General features: G+C 41.3%; 2 protein-coding genes across 5 annotated transcripts in view; both read right to left on the bottom strand.

Moving 5' to 3' along the window:
• thoc2 (THO complex 2) overlaps positions 1–14,517 on the bottom strand; it is a 90,300-nt gene extending 75,783 nt beyond the window's left edge. For both annotated transcript variants that reach the window (XM_083637509.1, XM_083637510.1), the window contains exons 1-2: positions 14,445–14,517; positions 2,397–2,452 (exon numbers count right to left, since the gene is read on the bottom strand). In XM_083637509.1, the coding sequence (XP_083493635.1) occupies positions 2,397–2,452; positions 14,445–14,509 (121 nt within the window). In that variant the 5' untranslated portion in view covers positions 14,510–14,517. The remainder of the gene's footprint in view (positions 1–2,396; positions 2,453–14,444) is intronic.
• Positions 14,518–19,247: 4,730 nt separating this feature from the next.
• LOC310777179 (cohesin subunit SA-2-like) overlaps positions 19,248–23,548 on the bottom strand; it is a 53,334-nt gene continuing 49,033 nt past the window's right edge. For all 3 annotated transcript variants that reach the window (XM_083637446.1, XM_083637447.1, XM_083637448.1), the window contains exon 34: positions 19,248–21,064. In XM_083637446.1, coding sequence (XP_083493572.1) covers positions 21,041–21,064 — 24 coding nt within the window. In that variant the 3' untranslated portion in view covers positions 19,248–21,040. The remainder of the gene's footprint in view (positions 21,065–23,548) is intronic.

Raw genomic sequence — 23,548 nt, 5'->3', positions numbered from 1 at the left:
AATGTTTCTCTAAATGTTTGTCCCACTGATGAAGTCGTAGGAGGCATTGTGACATCACTGATGTCATCGGTGATGTCATTAGACTGATGATGTCATCAGTGATGTCATAAGAGTAAAATCATCTTACGACATCACTGATGATGTCATAGGCACTGATGTAAACTTAAGGGGCACACACACCCGCACGCCAATAGGGCAGGCGAGGCCACGCAGCAGCTGAGCTGCGGACGAGGCCACGCAGCGGCCGAGCTGCTTATGAGAGCTGCAGGGCCAGCTCGGCGAGCTGTAGGGCGGCGCTGTTCCAAAATGTGTCATCGTGTGTCATTGCCTGGGAAACGCACATCCCATAATACAACTGGTCGCATCGCATCCCATAAGAGTATGATAATACTTGGGATGCCATTGCGAACATACAGTAGATGTGAACAGGTTAGCTAAAAAAATTGCGTCGCAGCGAGGGCCCCCCACCATTGCGGTCGGGTTACGTTTCGAAATCCCTCCGGGCCTGGACATTTTTCTATGGGAAACACTGAGAATAGAATCTAAATTTCGGTATACTGTACCGTGCAACACTACTCCAGAGACAGTCTGTACTTTAGCCTATTACAATTTGGCCAGAGGAAGTTGTAATGTTCCAAAGGAAAAAACAAAAACAAACAAAAAACTAAAAAACGCTTCAGAGGGGAGGAAGTTCGATCATATTCGATCAATCACGACACATGTAAACAAAACTGAGGCAGGTGATTGAATAAATTAGCAGATGTGCCCGCCTTCAGCGGATGTACACGCATAACACCGCAGGAATGAGTCCGGAAGTAGCACTTCCGGTTCATACGCGTAAGGCAATGGGATATTTGCATGGGTATTTTGGTTAAATGCATTGAAATAAGGGCTCTGGTTAAGAAAAGTTTATGAAACAGCCAAGTTTGTGTTCAGCAAGATAATCTTCACAAACAAGGACAACTTTTGAAGCGTAAATGTGTTTTGAAAACATGATTTTCAGAAAACGCTTCAAAAGTCATAAAAGTGGTCCTCGTTTGTGAAGATCAGGGTTTCCGCTATATACATGTACATGTAACAGCGGCAGCCCACCACTGCTTAATCTTGGCCCCTTCGGCCAGCCCTATACACACGTATGGCAGCAACGCCAAAGAATGACCACTTATTACTAGTGCTGCACGATTCATCTAATCGCAATTTCAATGTCAGCACGTGCGTTTACATAACCGCAAAAGGGTGCGATAAGTGATTACCGTATTTAGAAAAAAGATCTGTCTGTGTGTGTTTGTTCGCCTCGTCTAACTAACGTTACACGCGATGCAACAAACAAACAAACACACGTTTCTCAGCCATCACACTGGACATCAACACTAGTGGGAGACTTCTCCCACTCCCACAAATATACAGTAATGTTATGCATAACATTAACAAAAACATATAACATCTTATCGAGAGAGCAGTCATGATCGCTAACAGCTGCCTAAGCTAAGTAACTAGCTGATCAGAAAAGTATATAAACAGCCATGTGATTAGTGAGAAAGTCAGTAAAAGAAGGAGAATGCTGTGGGTGCTTATGCAGAACTAGTGCATGTTCAAGTGTACAGCAGGTAATGAGCTGCTGTGATAAAGAATATAGCGAGATTAACCGTGTTGAGAGCAGAGAAAACCCTCAGTTAGCCGCCTGCATATGACGCCTTCAGGGTCTGCACGTAAACTTTGTCTGCACATGACCTCGCATCACGTCACCAGCCGCTCTCTCTCTCTAAAAAAAAGTAGTCACGTGAGTGTGGCGTTTAAGGCCATCTGTAATCTGTCGCTACAAAATAAATAAACTGGGTGTGTATTACTCATTGTATTAGTGTACAGACACGTAACTGACTTTGCAGTCTGAGCCATCTTACACAGCCTATGTGCTGTAACACAGTGCTGCAGTTTATATTTTTCTGTTGCGTTTCTTTTTTCTATGTTTGAGACAGGCAAATGTCTCAAACAGACTGATATCACAGGACGTTGTGAAGAGTACATGGCTATATCATTTGTAAAGATTTTATTGTAAAAACATATGCTGTATGTGAATGTTTTATATTTTTGGAAAAATTATTTTTATTTCAAATCATTTTATTTATTTTTAATATTTTTTTTATATATTTCATGTATTTTAGTCTGTGATACCGTGAAACCATGGTATTTTTGTTCAATGGTTATCATACCGTCAAAAACTCATACCGGCACATCCCTAGATACCTATCACAAATAGCAATATTGTTCACAATAATCGCAAATCGCACCTTTTCCCCGAATCGTGCAGCACTAATATTACCATCAACCTCTTCCCTTCTTGGTAGCATACATACTGTAACAATGTTTCAGATGAACTGAGGCCATATTACACTTACCTCTAACCTCAGTGCCATGGTTTATTTTCTCTGTAAGTTCCTTGCACAGCTGTACACTATGGAGTAAAGAGACAAAATCATGGTCAGCAAAACTATTCAAACATCAAAAACCACATCCTGGATAGCTTATTAACACATTAAGTGCCAGAGACGACCTAACTCGTCTTACATAATCCAGCGCTTAAGTGCCAAGGACGAGCTAACTCGTCTTACATAAACATTTATTTTTTTTGACGGTGGGACATCAATCAACCCCTTTTACATCTTCGAGATAACTATTTGGAGCAAGAGCATGTGTGTAATCTATTTTACCGACCACTAAGTGGCGACAGATACAGAGAGAAGCCACAGCCACGGGACCCGTAGCAGCCGCCTCCCGCGGAAATGGCTTGGCGATTTTACAGTCAGAAGCCCGGACACACACACAGAACGGACAGAGATCTCTTCCCCCCAGAGCCGCGCAGCAACGCGCGAACACACACACACACACACACACACACACACACACACACACACACACACACACACACACACACACACACACACACACACACACACACACACACACACACACACACACACACACACACCGCGGGAGCAAGCCATTCAAGGAAATGGCTTGGCGATTTTACAGTAATCCATTTCAGACTCGTCCCCGCACGCAGGCAAGCAGGCAGGCAGGCACGCAGACAGACAGGCAGGCAGCACAACGCGCTTCTGACACGCCCGCTGTTAGGAGGAAGGAGGAGAAGACACACGGAGGGAGGAGTTTGAATGAGAGGGGTGTTTCCTGTTGTTATGGAGGAAATTACTGTTCAAAACTATTGTTTAGAATGTCTGACGGTCTTACTGATGCCAAAAATGAATGGTTAAAGTGACTGTTTCACAAAAAGCCATTTATCTCTGAATAAATTTCCAGACGCTGAAACCATGCTGTACTCAACGGCTAATATCTACATAACTACTAACTCTGCAAACTAACTCTTTTAGACAGAGAAAGCACACATTCTATTAGTTATTTTTAGATGATTGTTGTTCATGAATTCTTAACAGAAAAGAATCCTCGGCTGTTCTAAAATGAGCCAGAATCGTCAAAAACACCCCTGGCACAACTTACCTACAGGAATGAAAACATGGCTGGCATTCAATGTGTTAAATGTAACCAAAACACCTTCGCAGTATTCTCTGTTTCCATGAAACAGAGCTGATAAAATGAATGTCCAGACTCCACCCATAAAAGACACTGCAACTCTACTGGCCTCATTGGCTACATTTACACAAACACTAATATTCTGTTAACATGGGATACTTAAAGTCCCCCTAAAGTCATGTTTTAGGATGTAGATAAAATACTCCAGTTTAAATAATTTGTGTCTGATGGGTTTTCCACACAAAAAGTTTAACTATCTTGTTAAAAATCCTTAAAATGACTTCCCCTTCTTCTCCCTCATTAAAAAATACCAGAATCTGTTATGCAAATAATTGTTGATTTCTAAAGTTTGAAGCTGCAGTAGGCAATATTGATCAGGTAAAGCAAAGGTGCTAAAATCATGGGAGAGGAAATAAAGATGCTCAACAAAGTATTATTGTTACCATAGCGGTGGATAACAATGGATGGATACTAGCAATGCAGCCTAGCTGTGAATGGTACTGGAGGTTTAATGGTGTGCACTGTGCAGGGCAGGCTGCAGTGAGTAGAAACTATACAACATTTTGGTCACATCTTACTGGTCTGGCTAGTGGCTAGGGATGCAGCGGTTTCCGGTTTGAAGGTATACCCCGGTTTGAAAAAGTCACGGTATCAAAACCACTAAGATTTGCCGTCATACCTTCTCCACGGTATCAGCTGTTTCCCCAAAACAACGTGCCGGTTGCTTGCAGAGTGCAGCTTACGCGGCCCCTCCCCCTTGCTGCATGCCTACCTAGACGCACAGTAGTGAGGAGCTGCCCTTGACTGTGTTTACAACCGTGTGTGTGATAAAGCAGGAGAACGCAAGGAAGGACCCCCCTGAACTTTCCCCCCATCTAAAAAGACGACGTCGGCTGTATGGGAATATTTCGGCTATTGTAAAATCACAGATGGCCATAGCCTCAACGCGAGACTCATCAGAATGACTGATGAGTCTCGCGTTGAGCCTAGGATGGCCAGGGCTTAGATCTGCGTGAGCACGACCCGTCGTTATTTGTCAAATTCAAGCTACATTAAAACGTTGTCTTGCTTCAACATACATCGCATTGGACATAAACTATTTCCACCCGCAGGTTTGAGTAGTAGCTAACAAACGTCAGATAAATGCTCTCTCTATGCTAACGTTACCTACTGAGGCAGCTAACATGGCTAATTAGCTAGCTAACACCAGCTATCTTTCTCCACTAACGTTAACGTTAGTTGACTGAGCGAACGGCGCTGTACAGCAGGTCGTTATCAAAACGTATTGCACTGAAGAGAAGTAACATTAGAGAATGACGAAAGACTCCTCCAACCTGTCAGTGGAAAAGTATGCACAAACTTTGTGTGTGTGAGTGAGAGAGAGAGAGAGAGACACAGAAACAGGGACAGAGGCTGTGTGTGTGTGTGTGTGTGTGAGGAAACAATAATTGTGTCCAGTGTTCACCCATTACAAAAGAGAAGCGTGTATTTGATATTATGATGTTTTAGTTTCACATCAAATTAATTAGATTAAATCGTTTACATTTATAAGTAAGAACAGTACTATATTAACATAGTATAATAACAAACTATATTAACACATACTTGCCAGTTAACTGTAATTACAGTTGGAGGTTACATTAACATTTTTTCTCAGTCCACAATTCAGCAAACTGTTAAAAATAAAATAAATTTTGTTCATTGGCATTTTTTACACATAAAGGTCCGCAATACCGCGATACCGTGAAACCGTGGTATTTTTGTCCAAGGTTATCATACCGTCAAAAACTCATACCGTTGCATCCCTACTAGTGGCTATTATTATTATTATTTTCCATCGCCTCCAAAATGCAGCCAAACAAATTGGCATCTGCCTCAGACATTCTGCCTCAGACATTCTGCCAATGGCAACAGCAGAGGCACCAAAAAGAGGGCTTTGCACATCTAGACTGACTTCCAAACTGGAGGCAGAGGTTTTGTGACACTATTAAGGAGAGAGAGCAGCCGCTTTCACACCGGCCTTGAAAGCCGCAAAATGCACGGAAAATAGGATCCGCGCCTCCAATGTGAAAGTTGTGAACGCGGGTTGGTGGATAATTGTTGTACCCCTTTCGTTCCACCAGCCGACCTAGTCACAGCGCCGGGTTACCTGGCAACCCGCCTCCACTTGAAAGCGTAGGAGCAGCAAGCCGGAACGGTGCGAATGCTCAGCTCATTCATAAAAAAAAGTAAAAGGGGAAATCACCTCATGCAGCAAGAAAGACATCAGTGAAAGTAAAAAAGTAGCCTATACAATCATGACTGCAGGGGCGCCAGGAGGAATGCTCCGTGCCTGTAAGTAGGTTAGGCTTTATGCTCAAACGATGTTGACATTAGTAGGTAAAATTAACAGATATAATAATACGCTTCAGAGGACTATAGCTGTCTGTGGCGAGTTGGTCTGAGGATATTCCCTCTGGAAACCAGCTCCAGAACGGCAATCTGTCTAGCTAGCCACTTGTGCATTCCCTTATAAAAACTTTATAGTAGTCATTAGGGATGCACCAATCCACTTTTTTCACTTCCGATCCGATTCCGATACCTGAATTTGGATATCTGCCGATACCGATATTATGCCGATACCAATATTTTTCTTGAATATACAGTATAGGCAAAGATTTGGCCAATTAAAGTTTTTTTTTTAAATATACCTTGCAAAAAGCAGACAAAATTAAGAAAATATACAAGGCAAAGAAGGATACTATTATACATTATTACACAAATTACGGCCAGCTGTTTGCTGGAATTGCAAAAAAAAAAAAAAATCCAATTCCGATCCGATCCATGAATTAGTGCCATATCGGCACCCGATACCGATATTGGATCGGATCGGCCCCATCCCTAGTAGTCATGTGCATTTATAGCCTATACTATTCCCCCGACGAACGTTATGCAGACTGCAGCTGTTTGATATGCGGGCGTCGTCTTTCAGAACGGAGTACGGACACTAATTAGGCTACTTCATGGGAATAATTTGCTTTACACAAAACTGGAACCAAAAGATAATAGGCTACATGATGGTGCATCCATAAAGTCGATCAGATGAATATTGAAAGCCGTGTTACCATGCTGCATGTGGACAACACTTTCGTGTTTTATCAGTTTGATCCTTACTAGGGCTGTCACTTTTTCCCAAAATAAAGTTTGAACGAACTTTAATTGCCCGAAATTCGTTTTTTGGTTACCGGTAATTAAAAAAAAAAAAAAAAAAAAAAAATCAGTCCAGGCCACCGGGCATCAGCCCGACGTGTTAGCTTGGACGCTCACAGTCACAACACTGCCTCACAAACTTGGCTGCATCCAACTCGAGACAACTTTTCAGACCCTGGAGACAATCTTTCTCAGAAGAGACTAACGCGACAAATCTGGAGACTTTTTCTGACATGGGATTAACATTACCAGCAAGCAGCAGTTGGTTAATTTTGGTTCATCATAAAAAAAAAAAAAAAAATCGAACAGTCAATTTACATATCGAACACGAACCCCTCCCCCACATTCGAAGTTGCATTCGAATTTCGAATGAAAAGTGACAGCCCTAATCCTTACCGACCGCAGCTGTACGTCGTTTTATCAGTTTGATCATTAACAACCGCAGCTGCACCTCGTTGGCTGGCATACATCGGCGATGTTTGGTTGTTGAATGAATTCGTTCATCATACAGTAGCCTAGGCTACACTAACCTATGAAAATATTAATTTGGCTAGGAGGAGCTGGGTGGAAATACCTCCGCTCGCCTTTGAATCCGGGAGGGGTGGCTGTCACTTGAAAGCACACCCAAGGACGCGAATGTGGCGGTGCTGCTTGGCTGTGTGTGAAAGCAATTTCTGTGGCGAGGCTGCCGGTTTTGCGGGCCTTTTGAACTGCAATTTTGCGCGATCTGTGTGTGAAAGCGGCTAGCAATTCACAGACATTTTAAAGTCCCCTGTATCTGCAACAAGCACACCAAGCCAGGACATGGTGAGTCCAGGCATGAACACACTCACACTATAAATAACAATTGCAAAACTTTCAGGAAACATTTCCCTAATCTGGCTTTCTCCTAGAGTGTGGACCTGTACTCACTAAAAACCTAGTTTATGTAATATACAGCATGGTTGATTTCCATGTAAAGAGCCTGGCAGTGGCAGGCCAATTTCATTTTCTTGAGCAAAAAGATCAAGCGCATAAATCAACTTTACCCATTGGCCTATCTGATTCTGACAGTGCCACTGCCTACTAACACATAGATGTCAGAGTGAGACTATCAGTTGCATTAATAGCCATTGCCAATCTTTAAACATTAAAGCATTAAACAATGATTTGCAACTCTCCGTTTTGCACTGAAAACTATTGCATTGATTTATTTGTTTTACATTTCTTTCCTTTGTAGTAGTCGAATATTTTTTGTAGGGACAGCAATAAGTTTAGACAACTTAAAGTTATGTTAAATACAGTATGTTTTATTTTTTTCTGCTGTAAAACTTGGGGGGGGAACTAAAGATTTGTATCATAATTTCAATGTGTAATGCAGTTTTATTTTTGTTCAAATGGATTTTTCTAAAAATTAGTATCGAAAAAAGTATCGTTCAGGAACCGGTATCGAAATCAAAATATCGAAGCGGTATCGATATCGAAAAATTCTGAACGATACCCAGCCCTACCCGGAATACAGGAAAAAGAGGTCTTGTGCGTATAGACCAAGCCCCCAGGAATAGCGCTGGGCTTTGAAGCCATTTGAACATGGTGGCGAAGCTCTGTATTGCAAGTCACGTGATGCCAATGCAGCCCAGAAAGTAAAATTCCCATCCACTTGCATGGGGACTCGGGCAGCTGTTAAACCCAGGGGAATTTTTTCCAGGTGTCACTCAAAGTATAAAACGACTCTTTTAATTATCAACTAATTTTTTATGGGGCATTTTTTACTTCAGAAGCCACTAAGAGCCGTATACGGGGGTATTTTCTTCTTGTAATACAATCCATGGGTGGGAGGGGTGGGAGACGTCATGGAACACGTCATGGCACACATGCACACTTCACCTTGGGCTGCATGGTCAGGAAGTAAAACCAGGAAGAAAAAGCCCCCATGATGGCTTCATGCGCCAATGAGCAACCTCCGTCCGAATGCATGGGTGGACGTGGCACGTCCCCTATCCAGTTCTTTTAATACATCCATGGTATAGACGCATATAGCTGTGTATAGAGGCTGGACATTCCCACTAGGAATATGACGATGTGCAGCACTACAACTTTGGTGATACATTGGATCCTAGACCCATCCTGACAGTGAGTACGGGGGTCAAGAAACCTCACCCCATTGAAAGAGTTAGCTTATTTGTGTAAGGTAACCTGTCTGTTGCTGGCAAAGCTTTAAAATACGTGGAGGAGGCATCGGGATCTTCCATATTTCTATGACAGCTGAACCGCTAGTTGTAACTTTTTGCAGCGAGTTCGGCTCCGCCCACGAAATACGTCATCGCTGTTTACAAACAGTAAAAGGGTCTATACATCAGATTGGCAATTTCGGCATTTTGTAGGCGGCCATGGCACATGTTCCCGCCCCATTTTAGGGGTAAAATACAAGCCTCTCCCCGTTGACTTCAATGTAAAATAGCACTACCCAAAGAAATTATAGAAAAATGAATGTCCCCAAAACACCATGACATGACAATATATTACAACTCGTCTGGCCATAGAATGGGTAAGATACACCGGAAATATTACTTTGACTCATATAAAATCATGTGACTCATGTCACATTCTTTTTTTACAGCCCCGTGACTCGTCAGTCTAGTAGTAGCCACCAAGTACCCAGGTACGACGACGCTGGGCAGACGGGGAGTCTGCCCATTCTATGGCCAGACGAGTTGTAATAGATTGTCATGTCATGGTGTTTTGGGGCCATTAATAAGCTAGATTGATTGTTATTTTTCTATAATTTTTTGGGTTAGTGCTATTTTACATTGAAGTCAACGGGGAGAGGCTTGTGTTTTCTAGGGATGGGCATTTTAAGCAATTTAAATACTTGAGTACTCTCCTTCTATTATGAACGAGTAACCGGGTACTCGCGGATGGGGGGGATCTGTGTGATTACTATGGTAATGATGGGGCAGGGGTAATCTGCTGTGTATGGGGCTGTTCACACATAACGTTTTCAATTTCACATGGAAAAAGGGCTACCTGGAGCATTTTTTGTGAGGAGAGGGACTGACTGTGATATTAGGTTACGCTTTAAGCCAAGGTCTAAAGCAGTGGTTCTCAACTGGTGTAGCCTCAGGACCCACTATTTTCCTTGTCATGAAGTCGCGACCCAAATTTCAGATTTTTTTTTAAACCACTCAAATTTATTGCACAAAAAATAGCGCATTAATTTAATACACAATGCCTTCATGCACTGTTATAAACCTCAAATGAACAAAAAAGTGCAACAGAAGTACAACTAGGGCTAAAAACCAATTGAAATAAGGCAGACTTGAATTACAGGCCTATATGTTTTTAAATGTAAACAAGTCAAACTGGTCATGCTCAGAAAGTCTTATTTGAACTGTATGAAATATGAAATAAAAGGCAGACTTATCTTGAATTACATGCCTATATGTTTTTAAACAAGTTAATAATAATAATAATAATAATAATAATAATAATAATAATAATAATAAAACAAGTTAACATGGTCATGCTAATCCAGTTTCAATAGTCTGAATTTAACTAATATGAAATAAAAAGGCAGACTTTTCTTGAATCACAGGCAGGCTATATGCTTTTTAGTTAAACTGGTCATAACTTTTAATTAAACTGGGGCCATGCTAATCCAGTTTCAATCATCTGAATTGAACTAAAATTAAATATGAAATGAAAAGGCAGACTTCTCTTGAATTACAGGCAGAGCATATGCTTCAGCTTGTTAAACAAGTAAAACTGGTTAGGCTAATCCAGTTTCAATAGTCTGAATTTAACTCAAATGAAATATGAAAAAAAAATAAAAAAAAATTGGGCCAATGTCCGCGACCCAATCAAAACGGCCCCGCGACCCATAGGGTCGCGACCCACCAGTTGAGAAACGCTGGTCTAAAGACTACCTCAGACAGTATCTCCGATGGTTGGATGGATGGCATTAGTGCTTCGGAGCAGACAATAGTGTTGTGAAACAAGCGAAGGCTCATTTCCAATAGCTGTCCATTAGGGTTGGCACGATGGACGATGGCATCGACCATCTTGATGGGCAGACCCCCCATCGACCTCTGAGCTTTCTACATCGGATCATTGTGATTAATTATCGGTTTGAATTAAAATTGTGCTGTTTTAATAATAAAAAAGGCCAAGTCCACTTACCGTGACGCGCGGGCGACATTAAACAAGCAGTTCAGTTCAGAAAAGCCCCCCCCCCCATCCGCTCTACTGCTTCTCTGAACTGGGTGCGCTTGTTTAATGTCGCCGGGGCATCCCCTGCGCGTGAGAAGTCTGTTGTGTTGGTGTGAAAACTTTTTAAGACAAAGAAGAAACTTCACGTTCTTTCCTGTTTTCAACCCAAAGTGAGTACAAATCTTCAACTGTGAATTTAACTCGCCTGTTTCCAAAGTGAAAGTTGGAGTCACTCCATAGATACAGCAGCTGTAGCCTTAACGCGAGACTCATCAGTCATTTCTCCTCAACTCTCTCATTAGGTTCAAAAGCCCACACGAATCTAACATTATATCAGGCAGTAATTCAGTCAGTTTTCTGCCAGCTAGTTAAATTCAACACACACACGTTGTTGGTGAGGATCTGTAACGTTAACGTTATTTGTTTTGCGCCGTTCAAATTGCTGGTAGTGACAGCCCCACGGCTTCAGTCGCCTGGCTCTGTGGTGTTAGCACAAAGGCTACTAGTAGCCTATCCAAGCCCGCTGGTCTCATGTAGAGCTCAGCTGTCCTGAACGCATTGCAGTGGCGTAGCCAAATGGCATTACAGCACCGCAGCGACTTAATAAATCATTCATTATTCCCCCCACCCCCGTCAATGACGATGCCATCGTCCATCACGATGGTTCACTGTGGAACCATCACGATGGCTATTTGATTGACATCGCACAACCCTAATGTCCATTGTCTAGTATCATCCATTTTACTTTATGATCACTGTTACACTAACGTAAATCCACGGATTACAAGGTCCGGTGTTCTGCCAAAAAGTGAAAACTGACCAGTTACAGCTGCAGCTAAATAGTGATCATCATGAAGCGATTGTCTCCCAAAAAGTGATTATTTCTCCACATTTCTTGTGACTAACGTTATGGGAAACAACAGTGTAGTCAGTCAACTAGTGAAAAAGTTTTGAATGAGTTTCATCGGGTGTGCGCTATGAAGAAGCGTGCATCTGTCTCCTTAGGGAGCATATCTCCAGCCACCATTTTCGGGATGAGCTGGAAAACTTCTGGTTAAAATTTCAAAATAATGTTACTTAAACAAAAGTAAATGGCTTATTGATGCACGTTGGAGGAGAAAAAGGTATTTCAACGAACAAAGCAGCAAACCTTGTATCAAAATACTCGTTGTGATGTTATATTATGTTATATATTGGCGTGAAACTGTGACTGTAACGCATTACTCAAAATAAGGTTACATTACAATAAGCGTTTTATTTTGAAAGCAACAAAGCGGATGACATACTTGTACATTCTGGCTGACTTGACGCCCGTGCAGTTCATGCTGCCAGATCCACATGACGAGGCTTGCGTAGATCTAGACCATTTTTAAAGGGGTGGGGAGTGGGGCAAGTACCCGAACAGCGGAAACGTTACTCGAGTACTGACGTTATGAACGAGTACTCGAGTAATCCCGCCCATCCCTAGTGTTTTCCCCCTAAAAGGGGGCGAGGCCTAATTGCCGATCTGATGTATGCAGTATGCACCAGCGGAGTTTCTTCCTAGTGGATTTGGCAATGCTGATTGGCTGAAGGAGTTGTCTGTAAGGCAAGTACTACCACCCACTGAAATCGCAGTGGATGGCTAGGAGTCAAAACTTATGTCGTAGACCGAAACAGAACGCAAGATCACGTTATCAGGATGTTGTTTTTCAGCTGCAGGTCCTCATCCCTGGAGCTGATTAGGAAGTCAGTGGGGATTGCTGACATGGGGATCAAGATCAGTCGGCCTCACCACTCACTGTGCCACCCACACAAATGTACTCTATAACTCTGCAATTAGCTGTTTAAGAAGGGGAATGGATTTTGGATGAACAGGGCCACTGATTTCCCCCCAGCAACAGTTAATCACGTGAGAAGGTTGCTGGGTTGACTTGTTTTGATTTGGCTTTGTACAGCAGCTGAGATACTGTAGATGTGTGATGGGTGCCCTGGAGGAATCTATATTTGGAGTGGACCCTGTGACACAGTAGTAGAGTCTGACAGTCTGAAGAGTCCAATTAGTTAGATAGTTACAAGTGTCCTTCGATCGTTATTATCGTAATGTTAGGTGTAGGTGACTTCCTCTCATGATGGTGGCTTGATGGGATGTCAGTGTGACAAGTTGATAATTTGTTGGAACTTGCAACATTGGGTTATTTTGAAACAGTTATTTGACAAAGAGCTATAAAGCCATACATTATAGCAACGTATTTTATGTCTACGTCTAATTATGAATTAGCATCTTTGGTTGGTGAATCTCATTGAAGGCCCTTAAAAATGCAAGGCCTAACGTTACAACGAATAAAAAGCAGCTAACGTTGTGCACGAGTCTGATAACCCATACATTGACGTTAGCACTGGGTTCTAGAAAATGAAATGCTTTTCAAGCTCGATACTATCCCCCTCTGCTCTCCATCTCAATGTCTAACGTTAGTCCTTGTTTCGGCACAAATACACCCTTAGCTCAGCGGTTAGCACAGTCACCTGGCGGAGCTGGGTTTAGCTAGCTTCCCTGCTAGTGCCAGCTTTTTAAGTTGATGCTGGGTATCTCTTGCCAGATACCACCCGTTAGTGCCAACTAACTATCATTTGTCTTGAAATGTACAGGTATACGAACCACTGGCAAAATATCTATTAGACTGAAGGAAAAGCTGGCTAGCGTTAACATAGTCATGCAAGCCATAGTTGTACCGTGCTGCGGTGAAGATGGTCCACACCGGTGCGGAGGTTTAGTTTAGTGCGAAAATTATATCACCTGGAGAATTAGTTAAATTGTTTGAGCAGTTACCGTGCCTAGCAATACGAAGGTCAACGAGAAATGACCATGGCACGATTACAGAATGATATGTAGCAACATTTAGTGTTGACAGTTTCCCTCCATTACATTGCTACTAACGTTCCACTGCGTTGGCCAACAACATGATTGCCTATCTGTTTATTAACTGATGGTGAGAGGTTTTGCTTAAAGTTAACAGCTAACCTTAATTGACTTCACGTCAAAGCTAGCTCAGATTACCACAGATGCGCTGACTGAACGCAATGAATGCTAGCCCGCCGATCTTTGTTAGCCATCGTGTTTACAAATTAACGTTAGCTTGCTAGCGCACTTGAATATCTCCGGTGGAAGCGCCGTTAGCTAACGCTAACGTTAGTAGCTAATATAAGGAACCAGGTTGCTAGCATGCAGATGGTTACAGTGTGGTAATGTGAACCATTGACTGATGTGAACACTGTGGGATACGTTCCTTAACTACAATCATAATGCTAAGTAAACCGAATTACTTGTTGGAATAATGACATGGCTAACAATGCAGCAGGCCACTCGTGGTGTTTTTTAGCTAGCGTTAACGTACCTCTAGCAAACTCACATTACTGGCGTTGGTTTGTAGGCTAGTTAACGTTAATGATACGGAGATGCAGACAACTAAATAGTTACATAAATCAATGGCTCTTTAACCACTATAGCCCCAGTCACATTATTGCAGCATTGTGGTACTTACAACTCGTGTTTTCCAGATTTTTCCCAGTTTTTGATCCAATCACCAGGGAGGATAAGTGTCGCCATCTTCCATACACACAGCCCGGATGTCTAGTTCATCATGGCACACACACAGGGCAACATCATCTAATTGCAGCGCCGCAGAGCCAGCTGGCTACGCCTCTTGACACGGTCTGGCTACGCCTCTTGACACGATCTGGCTACGCCTCTTGACACGGTCTGGTATACACATCACCCTTCAAAATAAAATACTCGTTATTTTTCTCTTGATTTAAAGAATTACAAGAACAATTATGCTTTCTATCTTCCACACTGAGCGTAGTTAGGCTCGTTTTCAACTCACCCAACACATTTTGTTTTTCATACTGTATATTTTATGGATTTGGAAAATGTTTCTAAATCATTTTTAAAGGTTGTAGACAGAGTAGAGTTTTGCTATACAGTATTTACATTTCTGTATAAAATATTTGGTCAAAATAATTACATTGTTCATTAAAAATTTAAATTTTTTACCTTCAATGAATATTCAAAATTTGACAGTTTCAAGTATAAATGGTGGTAGTGCATCCATAAATAAAAATAAATAATATAAAAATAAATAAATAAATAAATACATACATAAATACAAAATAAATGAATAAATAAAAATAAATAAATAATAGGCTACAAAAAATAAAAAATAAAAATACATAGCTAAAAAAAAAATCAATAAGGTCTCTGCCTTTATACACTGTTCTCAAACTTTTTCATGTCAAGGTCCCCTAAACTAAAACAAATTAGACCACATGGACCCTCATTCGATCATATTTGATCAGGGTCCCCCATCTGATATTAGATGTTTTATTAGGAGATAGTGTGTGGCACCCATGGCCAACATTCTGTCATTGTCAACACAAAAACAGCCCTATATTGCAGCAGACAGACAGACAGACAGACAGACAGACGGGGATCACAGACAAAGCTGTCTGTAGCAGGGCTGAGCAAGTGGACCTGGCTGAAATATCAGTTCTGGAATGAAGGTGAGTAACGTTATTTCGGTATGTTTTATGTTTGTCATTTTTATGTTGTCCTCTCCATGTGGCCATGCTTGCAAACTTATATCAGCTATAACAGATGTGTATGTTACATTAATGTGCTTTCAACAGGTAGACAGACAGTCAATATCCTACTTTCCGACTTTCTGTCTGTCTGCTCGACTGTCTCACTGTCTGCCTGTCTACCTGACTGACTGTTGTCAGACTGACTGCCTGTCTACCTGTCTGTCTGTCTGCCTGACTGTCTCACTGTCTGCCTGTCTACCTGACTGTCAGTGTCTGAACTGACTGTGTGTTTCACTGTCTGTCTACCTGACTGACTGATGTCTGTCTGTCACTGACTGACTGACTGTCTGTCAGACTGTCTACCTGACTGACTGACTGACCGACCGTCTGTCTGTCTAATTGTCTGCCTGACTGTCTCACTGTCTGCCTGTCTATCAGACTGACTGCCTGTCTACCTGACTGTCTGTCTACCTGACTGACCGTCTGTCTGTCTCACTGTCTGCCTGACTCTCTCACTGTCTGCCTGTCTACCTGACTGACTGTCTCACTGTCTGCCTGACTGTCTGCCTGTCCCACTGTCTGTCAGTGTCTGAACTGACTGTGTGTTTCACTGTCTGCCTGTCTACCTGACTGACTGATGTCTGTCTGCCACTGACTGACTGACTGACTGACTGTCACACTGGATGTTATGTAATTTAGTGTATAGCTTTGTTGCTTTGAATTTGACATTAGGCCAGGCATGACAATCAAGGCCTCTTTTAGGGCTGTGACGTCTGACCCCTTTTGTTTTCGCCCATCCTTAGTCGCCAGCTTTCTGCACCGCCCAGCCACGTCATGGTCTTCGTCACCAGTGTCCGGGCCGGCCTCCTGAAAGGTTCCGACTGTGTCGTTGGTGTCCGGGCCATCGTCCAGGGTTGCTCCACCCTTCGGCCCTGCCTGCCGGACGCCCTCTACACCTGTTGTACGCCCTCTACACCAACGACACAGGCGGAACCTTTCAGGAGGCCAGTCAGTCAGTCAGTCAGTCAGTGGCAGACAGACATCAGTCAGTCAGGTAGACAGGCAGACAGTGAAACACACAGTCAGTTCAGACACTGACAGACAGTGGGACAGGCAGACAGTCAGGCAGACAGTGAGACAGTCAGTCAGGTAGACAGGCAGACAGTGAGAGAGTCAGGCAGACAGTGAGACAGACAGACGGTCAGTCAGGTAGACAGACAGTCAGGTAGACAGGCAGTCAGTCTGATAGACAGGCAGACAGTGAGACAGTCAGGCAGACAATTAGACAGACAGACGGTCGGTCAGTCAGTCAGTCAGGTAGACAGTCTGACAGACAGTCAGTCAGTCAGTCAGTGACAGACAGACATCAGTCAGTCAGGTAGACAGACAGTGAAACACACAGTCAGTTCAGACACTGACAGTCAGGTAGACAGGCAGACAGTGAGACAGTCAGGCAGACAGACAGACAGGTAGACAGGCAGTCAGTCTGACAACAGTCAGTCAGGTAGACAGGCAGACAGTGAGACAGTCGAGCAGACAGACAGAAAGTCGGAAAGTAGGATATTGACTGTCTGTCTACCTGTTGAAAGCACATTAATGTAACATACACATCTGTTATAGCTGATATAAGTTTGCAAGCATGGCCACATGGAGAGGACAACATAAAAATGACAAACATAAAACATACCGAAATAACGTTACTCACCTTCATTCCAGAACTGATATTTCAGCCAGGTCCACTTGCTCAGCCCTGCTACAGACAGCTTTGTCTGTGATCCCCGTCTGTCTGTCTGTCTGTCTGTCTGTCTGTCTGTCTGCTGCAATATAGGGCTGTTTTTGTGTTGACAATGACAGAATGTTGGCCATGGGTGCCACACACTATCTCCTAATAAAACATCTAATATCAGATGGGGGACCCTGATCAAATATGATCGAATGAGGGTCCATGTGGTCTAATTTGTTTTAGTTTAGGGGACCTTGACATGAAAAAGTTTGAGAACAGTGTATAAAGGCAGAGACCTTATTGATTTTTTTTTAGCTATGTATTTTTATTTTTTATTTTTTGTAGCCTATTATTTATTTATTTTTTATTTATTCATTTATTTTGTATTTATGTATGTATTTATTTATTTATTTTTATATTATTTATTTTTATTTATGGATTAAATATAGCATTGATGCACTACCACCATTTATACTTGAAACTGTCAAATTTTGAATATTCATTGAAGGTAAAATTTTTTAATTTTTAATGAACAATGTAATTATTTTGACCAAATATTTTATACAGAAATGTAAATACTGTATAGCAAAACTCTACTCTGTCTACAACCTTTAAAAATGATTTAGAAACATTTTCCAAATCCATAAAATATACAGTATGAAAAACAAAATGTGTTGGGTGAGTTGAAAACGAGCCTAACTACGCTCAGTGTGGAAGATAGAAAGCATAATTGTTCTTGTAATTCTTTAAATCAAGAGAAAAATAACGAGTATTTTATTTTGAAGGGTGATGTGTATACCAGACCGTGTCAAGAGGCGTAGCCAGATCGTGTCAAGAGGCGTAGCCAGACCGTGTCAAGAGGCGTAGCCAGCTGGCTCTGCGGCTCTGCAATTAGATGTATCTCACACAGGGGGTCAAATGTGGTACTAGCTTCTAGTTCACTGATGCATCGTGGGACACTGAGGACTTCGACAAAGGTTTGTATTTTATGAGCTACAGTACATTCTGTGCATTTGTGGAATACCAGCACACAGCGTAGACAACTTTTATATATATTTCTAGGGTGGAGACTGGAGAAACTAACTTTTCCCCTTGTCCTAGCCTCAGCCAGGAAGGATGCAAATACATTTGTGTAACCTACACATTCTTCAATGCCCTGCACACTGCTGCAATATCATGGCAAATAATTCAAGTGTCTGAATCCGGCCCCTACTGAACTTTTCTTTATATTTACTGTAAGTGCAGCTTCACTGATATTTATATAGTCACAGTAAAATAAAAATAAAGAAAAAAGTGAATTTGAAATAAAAAATAAAACACTAGAAAAGTGACTGGAAAGCCAGGGTGAGATAGAAGCTGATTTGTAGCCACCATTGGTAGCCACAGACAACAGGCTGTTGGAAATCAAGTACAGTATTTGTGATCAGGGCTCACCTCTAAGTCAAAGGGCATTTTCAGAAGTGGCTGATAAGCTGAAGAGAAAAGTGGGGGAATCCTTATAAGGGAGCAAGTGGGTTATGCGATTTTGGTCACATTTTTGGTTACATTCAAGCAATTGTGATTTCTCGGATGGTGACATCATCACTGATGTTATAGACATTGTGACATCATTGTTTATGACATCATCAGTGATGTGTGGTTTTTTGTTACTCGGCAATTGTGACATCACTGATTATGTCACAATGTCTATGACATCATGCGAAGTTGAGCAATTGTGCGCTGCACATCCCAATGGCGCAGGTGAGGCCATGCAGCAGCCAAGCTGTGGGCAAGGCCACACAGCGGGCGAGCCTAGGAATTGAGCACGTGTATACATCAAAACAGAAATAGGTTAAATTGATAGCAGCAACATGTATTAAAAAAAATCTAAGTATTGATCAATTCAAATTCTGATTGATCTGATCATTTTCATTCATATTACACTTAAAAATGAGAAGTAATGGATTGGCAGACATGTTCTTAAAATCATCACACTATTGTATGGGGTTTATTCTGCTCAAAAAGTTACATCTCATAAATATAAACCATAAATGATGCAATGAACACGTAAATAGAATAAAAACATAAATTTATATACACAAATATTTAAATATGTGTGTAAACATACATATGTATGCACGGTTTCAGCAGTTCAATGCAAAACAAAAGATCCAAAATGAAATTATTATTGTAAATTTACAGGCAATTCTAAGATGCATTTTTCTTAACTGCATAACATTAATAGTTAATATGTGATAGTTAATAGACCATATGATCTGGTTCCAGTTTATAGAAAGATTCTGAGCAATTTGGATTTTTGTTTCTAACTACTGTATAAATACATCTTTTCCCATAAAATCTAGGAAAGAATCTGCCAACCAGTCCAATAGAGAGGTAAAGAAATATCGCAACAATCCATTAAAAATACAAACAAAACAATTCATGTACTATACCTGCAAATTAGTAGGTTAACTTCAAATAATGACATTCTATTTATTTAATCTTTCCCTAAAATTAATGTCAAATGAACAAAAACTGTAAATATAAAATGAGCACCAATTCACAATATATTACACATTTGTAATTGTATAATATACAAATCTGATACCATAATGGCTGGCTAAACACTTCTAAAATGTAATTTTGAATCATTCTATAATTCTCTTATACACGCAACAGTGGTACGCAAAATAAATTGGCTTTTTGAAGAAAGTAAAAATCCTCTGCACACTTGCAAACATTGAGAGAGAAAACACACATTATTCAACCCTTTTTCAAATCTTTCTTTTTAAAGAATACATTTATGGCATTTCTGCTTTATTAGATATTATACAGTGGAGAAAAATAGTCAAGATATAGGAGAGCAAAGAGATAATGTGTTTAAGGTTGTGAGTCAAATTTTAATGTATGACATTGTGAATACTTGAGCTTATTCAAAAATTAAAATAATTTTTAAATGCAGCCATCAATTTGTCAAATTGCACCTGGATATTACTGGTTGACCCATTAGTTCTAGAGAGATGAAAATAAAATATAAACTGCAGGCCATATCTATTAGTAACATTATAATTTCCATTACAAACAATTATTTCTGCATCTATGTGAAATAACATGATTAGAAACCATTAATTTACATCTGATTGTCATTACAAAATATCTATAAATCAAAGTAATCTATAAGGTATAAAAGCAGAACACATAAATCTCTAAAAAATACCATCACAGAGAAATCTGAGGACGCCATATATCATATTTGCGGCAAGGCCTTTCAACAGTATGAGACGCCATTTCACATTATATTTTACTGTGTACATATTTCGATATATGGCTACATGCCATGCCAAATTCTATAGTTTAAAAGTATATTGGCCACTATGTATTTACATCAGAGAATTCTTGTTTAATGAATGAAAAATGTTAAAGGTATATATTAATCATTTGACTGTCAGTCTCTAATTTTTCCTTCACCAGGCACTTGCCACGTAATGGAGAATAAGTGTCTGTATTGGCACTTTCATTCACCAAAATAACAGCTTGTTAGCATCCCACATTCACAACAATGGGTCCAGCTTACCACAAGCTAACACTGCTGACAAGCTGTTTTTAGGGTGTCTGAATAAACAAAGAAACATTTCTCCTGCACTGCGACAAAAGTGTGGTGCATAAAAATAGACTAAAATTCAAATCAAGGTCTCCCTCTAAGATTAAACAAACAATGTGTTGAAGAGGCAATCATTGGTGTCTCACAAACCATTTACAGTAGTCCATTTATCTCCATTCTTTACAGAGAACAGTCATCCATCCTGTCATCGAAGGACTTTGATAACACGTTCTCCTCAATGCATCCAATTTATTTCAGAACATTGGGACGTTGAGAACCTGGAGAGATATAAAAAGACACTTTAGTTAGAATCCATGATATTTTAAATAAGAAAACCAAGGTTGTGGTGGCACAAGTTTAGCCTGGTAACAAAGACATTTATTTAGGAAATGGAAATGCCTAAAACTAAACTTTATGTGCCCAGCTGAGGCATCAATACAGAATAATACAGAAATGAAGAAAGTATGCATAATCATTATTATCAGAGTACGGTACTATACTATATAACCAGAAGAAAGAGGAAAGTGAAAGAAAACAAGGCCAGGTCGAAACCTGGCATAGCCCCGGTGCATGGTATCGTCACGCATTTTTTCCAAAGGTGGGTTGTATCATTTTAGATAGTTATTGTCATGCTAATGCCTGTGCAAGTGGTCATTTTTCTGATCAGTTTGTTTTGAAGTACTTATTTGACATATAAAAAGGGATGATTGACAGCTGTGGCAGCCAGTCTCAAGCCGTCATCTACATGCTACAGGCTCTTCACCTTATAGATCTGTTTTAGATAGAGAAGACACTGCTTGGTAAAACAAAAGGAAGACACTGCTTGATCTGTCTACCAGACTGTATATCGATGGACCGCAATAAAAAGGACATTGTTTTGAGAAAGCTGCGGGAAGTTGGTTGGGGACTTAAGTAAGTTCAGAAAATAATGTGTTTTATTAGTTACTCCAGCTACGTTATCGTTTATTTTAATACACAATGGTTTTAATGGAAGCAGACTAGCATTAACCGCTTGTCTGTTTTGCCGGTTTTTGTCGGCTTCATATTACTCTAACCTAACAACCGATAACGATAGCTGGAATAACACAATAATAGACACATATTTTCAGAACTTACCAGGTTTTCCAACTACCTGCATATGCCAGGAAATGTGTTTTATAATGTTAACTCCCGGGTCTAACCATAACATGGGGCCTACACAAGTGTACACAACAACCAGCCAATAGCTAATCGCTAACGCGTTAGCGTTAGCTTACAGACACTGGAGGTTTTATTTTTGGTATTAAAGCAATAAACGTTTTTATATGGATATCTCAGGGAGGTGCTTTGACTGTGGGGATGTTCGTTCAATCTTCACAAGCTCCTCTCTTAGCTGTTGTAAGGATATACAGAGAAGAGACCAGGCAGGCTGGCGAACATTGTGTAAAACAGAAGGAACACACTGCTTTATGTGTCTACCAGACTGTATATCGATGGACCGCGTTAGCTAGCTAATTAGCCATGTTAGCTGCCTCAGTAGGTAACGTTAGCCTATAGAGAGTATTTATCTGACGTTTATGTTAGCTACTCCTCAAACCTGCGGGTGGAAATGGTTTATGCGATGCGATGTATGTTGAAGCAAGACAACGTTTTAATGTACCTTGAATTTGACAAATTACGACGGGTCGTGCTCACGCAGATCTAAGCCCTGGCCATCCTAGGCTCAACGCGAGACTCATCAGTCATTCGGATGAGTCTTGCGTTGAGGCTATGGCCATCTGTATTTTTACAAACGCCGAAATATTCCCATACAGCCGACGTTTTTAGATGGGGGAAAGTTCAGGGGGGTCCTTGCGTTCTCCTGCTTTATCACACACATGATTGTAAACACACAGGGACAGCTCCTCACAGCTCCTCTCTACTGTGCGTCTGGCATGCAGCAAGGGGGAGGGGCCGCGTAAGCTGCATTCTGCAAAGCGACCTGGGCACGTTGTTTTGGGGAAACAGCTGATACCGTGAGGAAGGTATGACGGCAAATCTTAGTGGGGCAGCGGCGCCCTCTAGTGGCCGGCCGCCATTTAGTCGCCTAAAACGGTGCATAATGTCTTGGCGACATGCGGGAATGTAAGGCCCCTGGTGCATTACCAGCACCGGGGCCAAAAACACTTGTAATGTGGAAGTGTAAAGTTTGCCTGTGACTTGCTTTTCATAAAATTGAACACTTTGATGTCTGATTTTGTGTTTGTTTGTTTTTGGTCTGTTTTACATGGGGGGGGGGGACGACTTATTCATAGTTAGTACACAGTTATCATTTGCTTCCTTTTGGTTTGTTAGTAACGACAGATGTAGTCTCGGCTCCCAGACGTTTGGTGAGCTGCGCCACCAAACGTCTGGGAATTTCACTGTCAGAAACTGTCTGTCCGAGCCCGGCGAGAACGGCCGGCAGCAGACACGCCTACATTTATTATTAGAATTTTATTTGGTAGCGGCAATGCCATTTATCATAGTTCTAACACAGAGCATGAAGCTGATATGCTCCAAACAAAATTTATAACTGTTGTTTATTTTACAATAATGTTTCCTACCCGGAAGTGGTCCGCTTGCTACTGTGAAGTCATCAGCAGACTCTGTAGCGTTAGCCTCAGGAGTCTGGCTTATCGCTGGGGAAAAGACCTCTAGCCGCCGGGGCCGGATGAAACACGTCCTATTAACAGGTTATGTTTGTTTCTAAGTGATTACCGTAAATTTCGGACTATAAGGCGCACCGGTGTATAAGCCGCACC

The sequence above is a fragment of the Poromitra crassiceps genome (assembly GCF_964638095.1).
Source record: "Poromitra crassiceps genome assembly, chromosome: 1".
Taxonomy (NCBI): domain Eukaryota; kingdom Metazoa; phylum Chordata; class Actinopteri; order Beryciformes; family Melamphaidae; genus Poromitra; species Poromitra crassiceps.
This window is presented reverse-complemented; position numbering and strand designations above follow the sequence as displayed.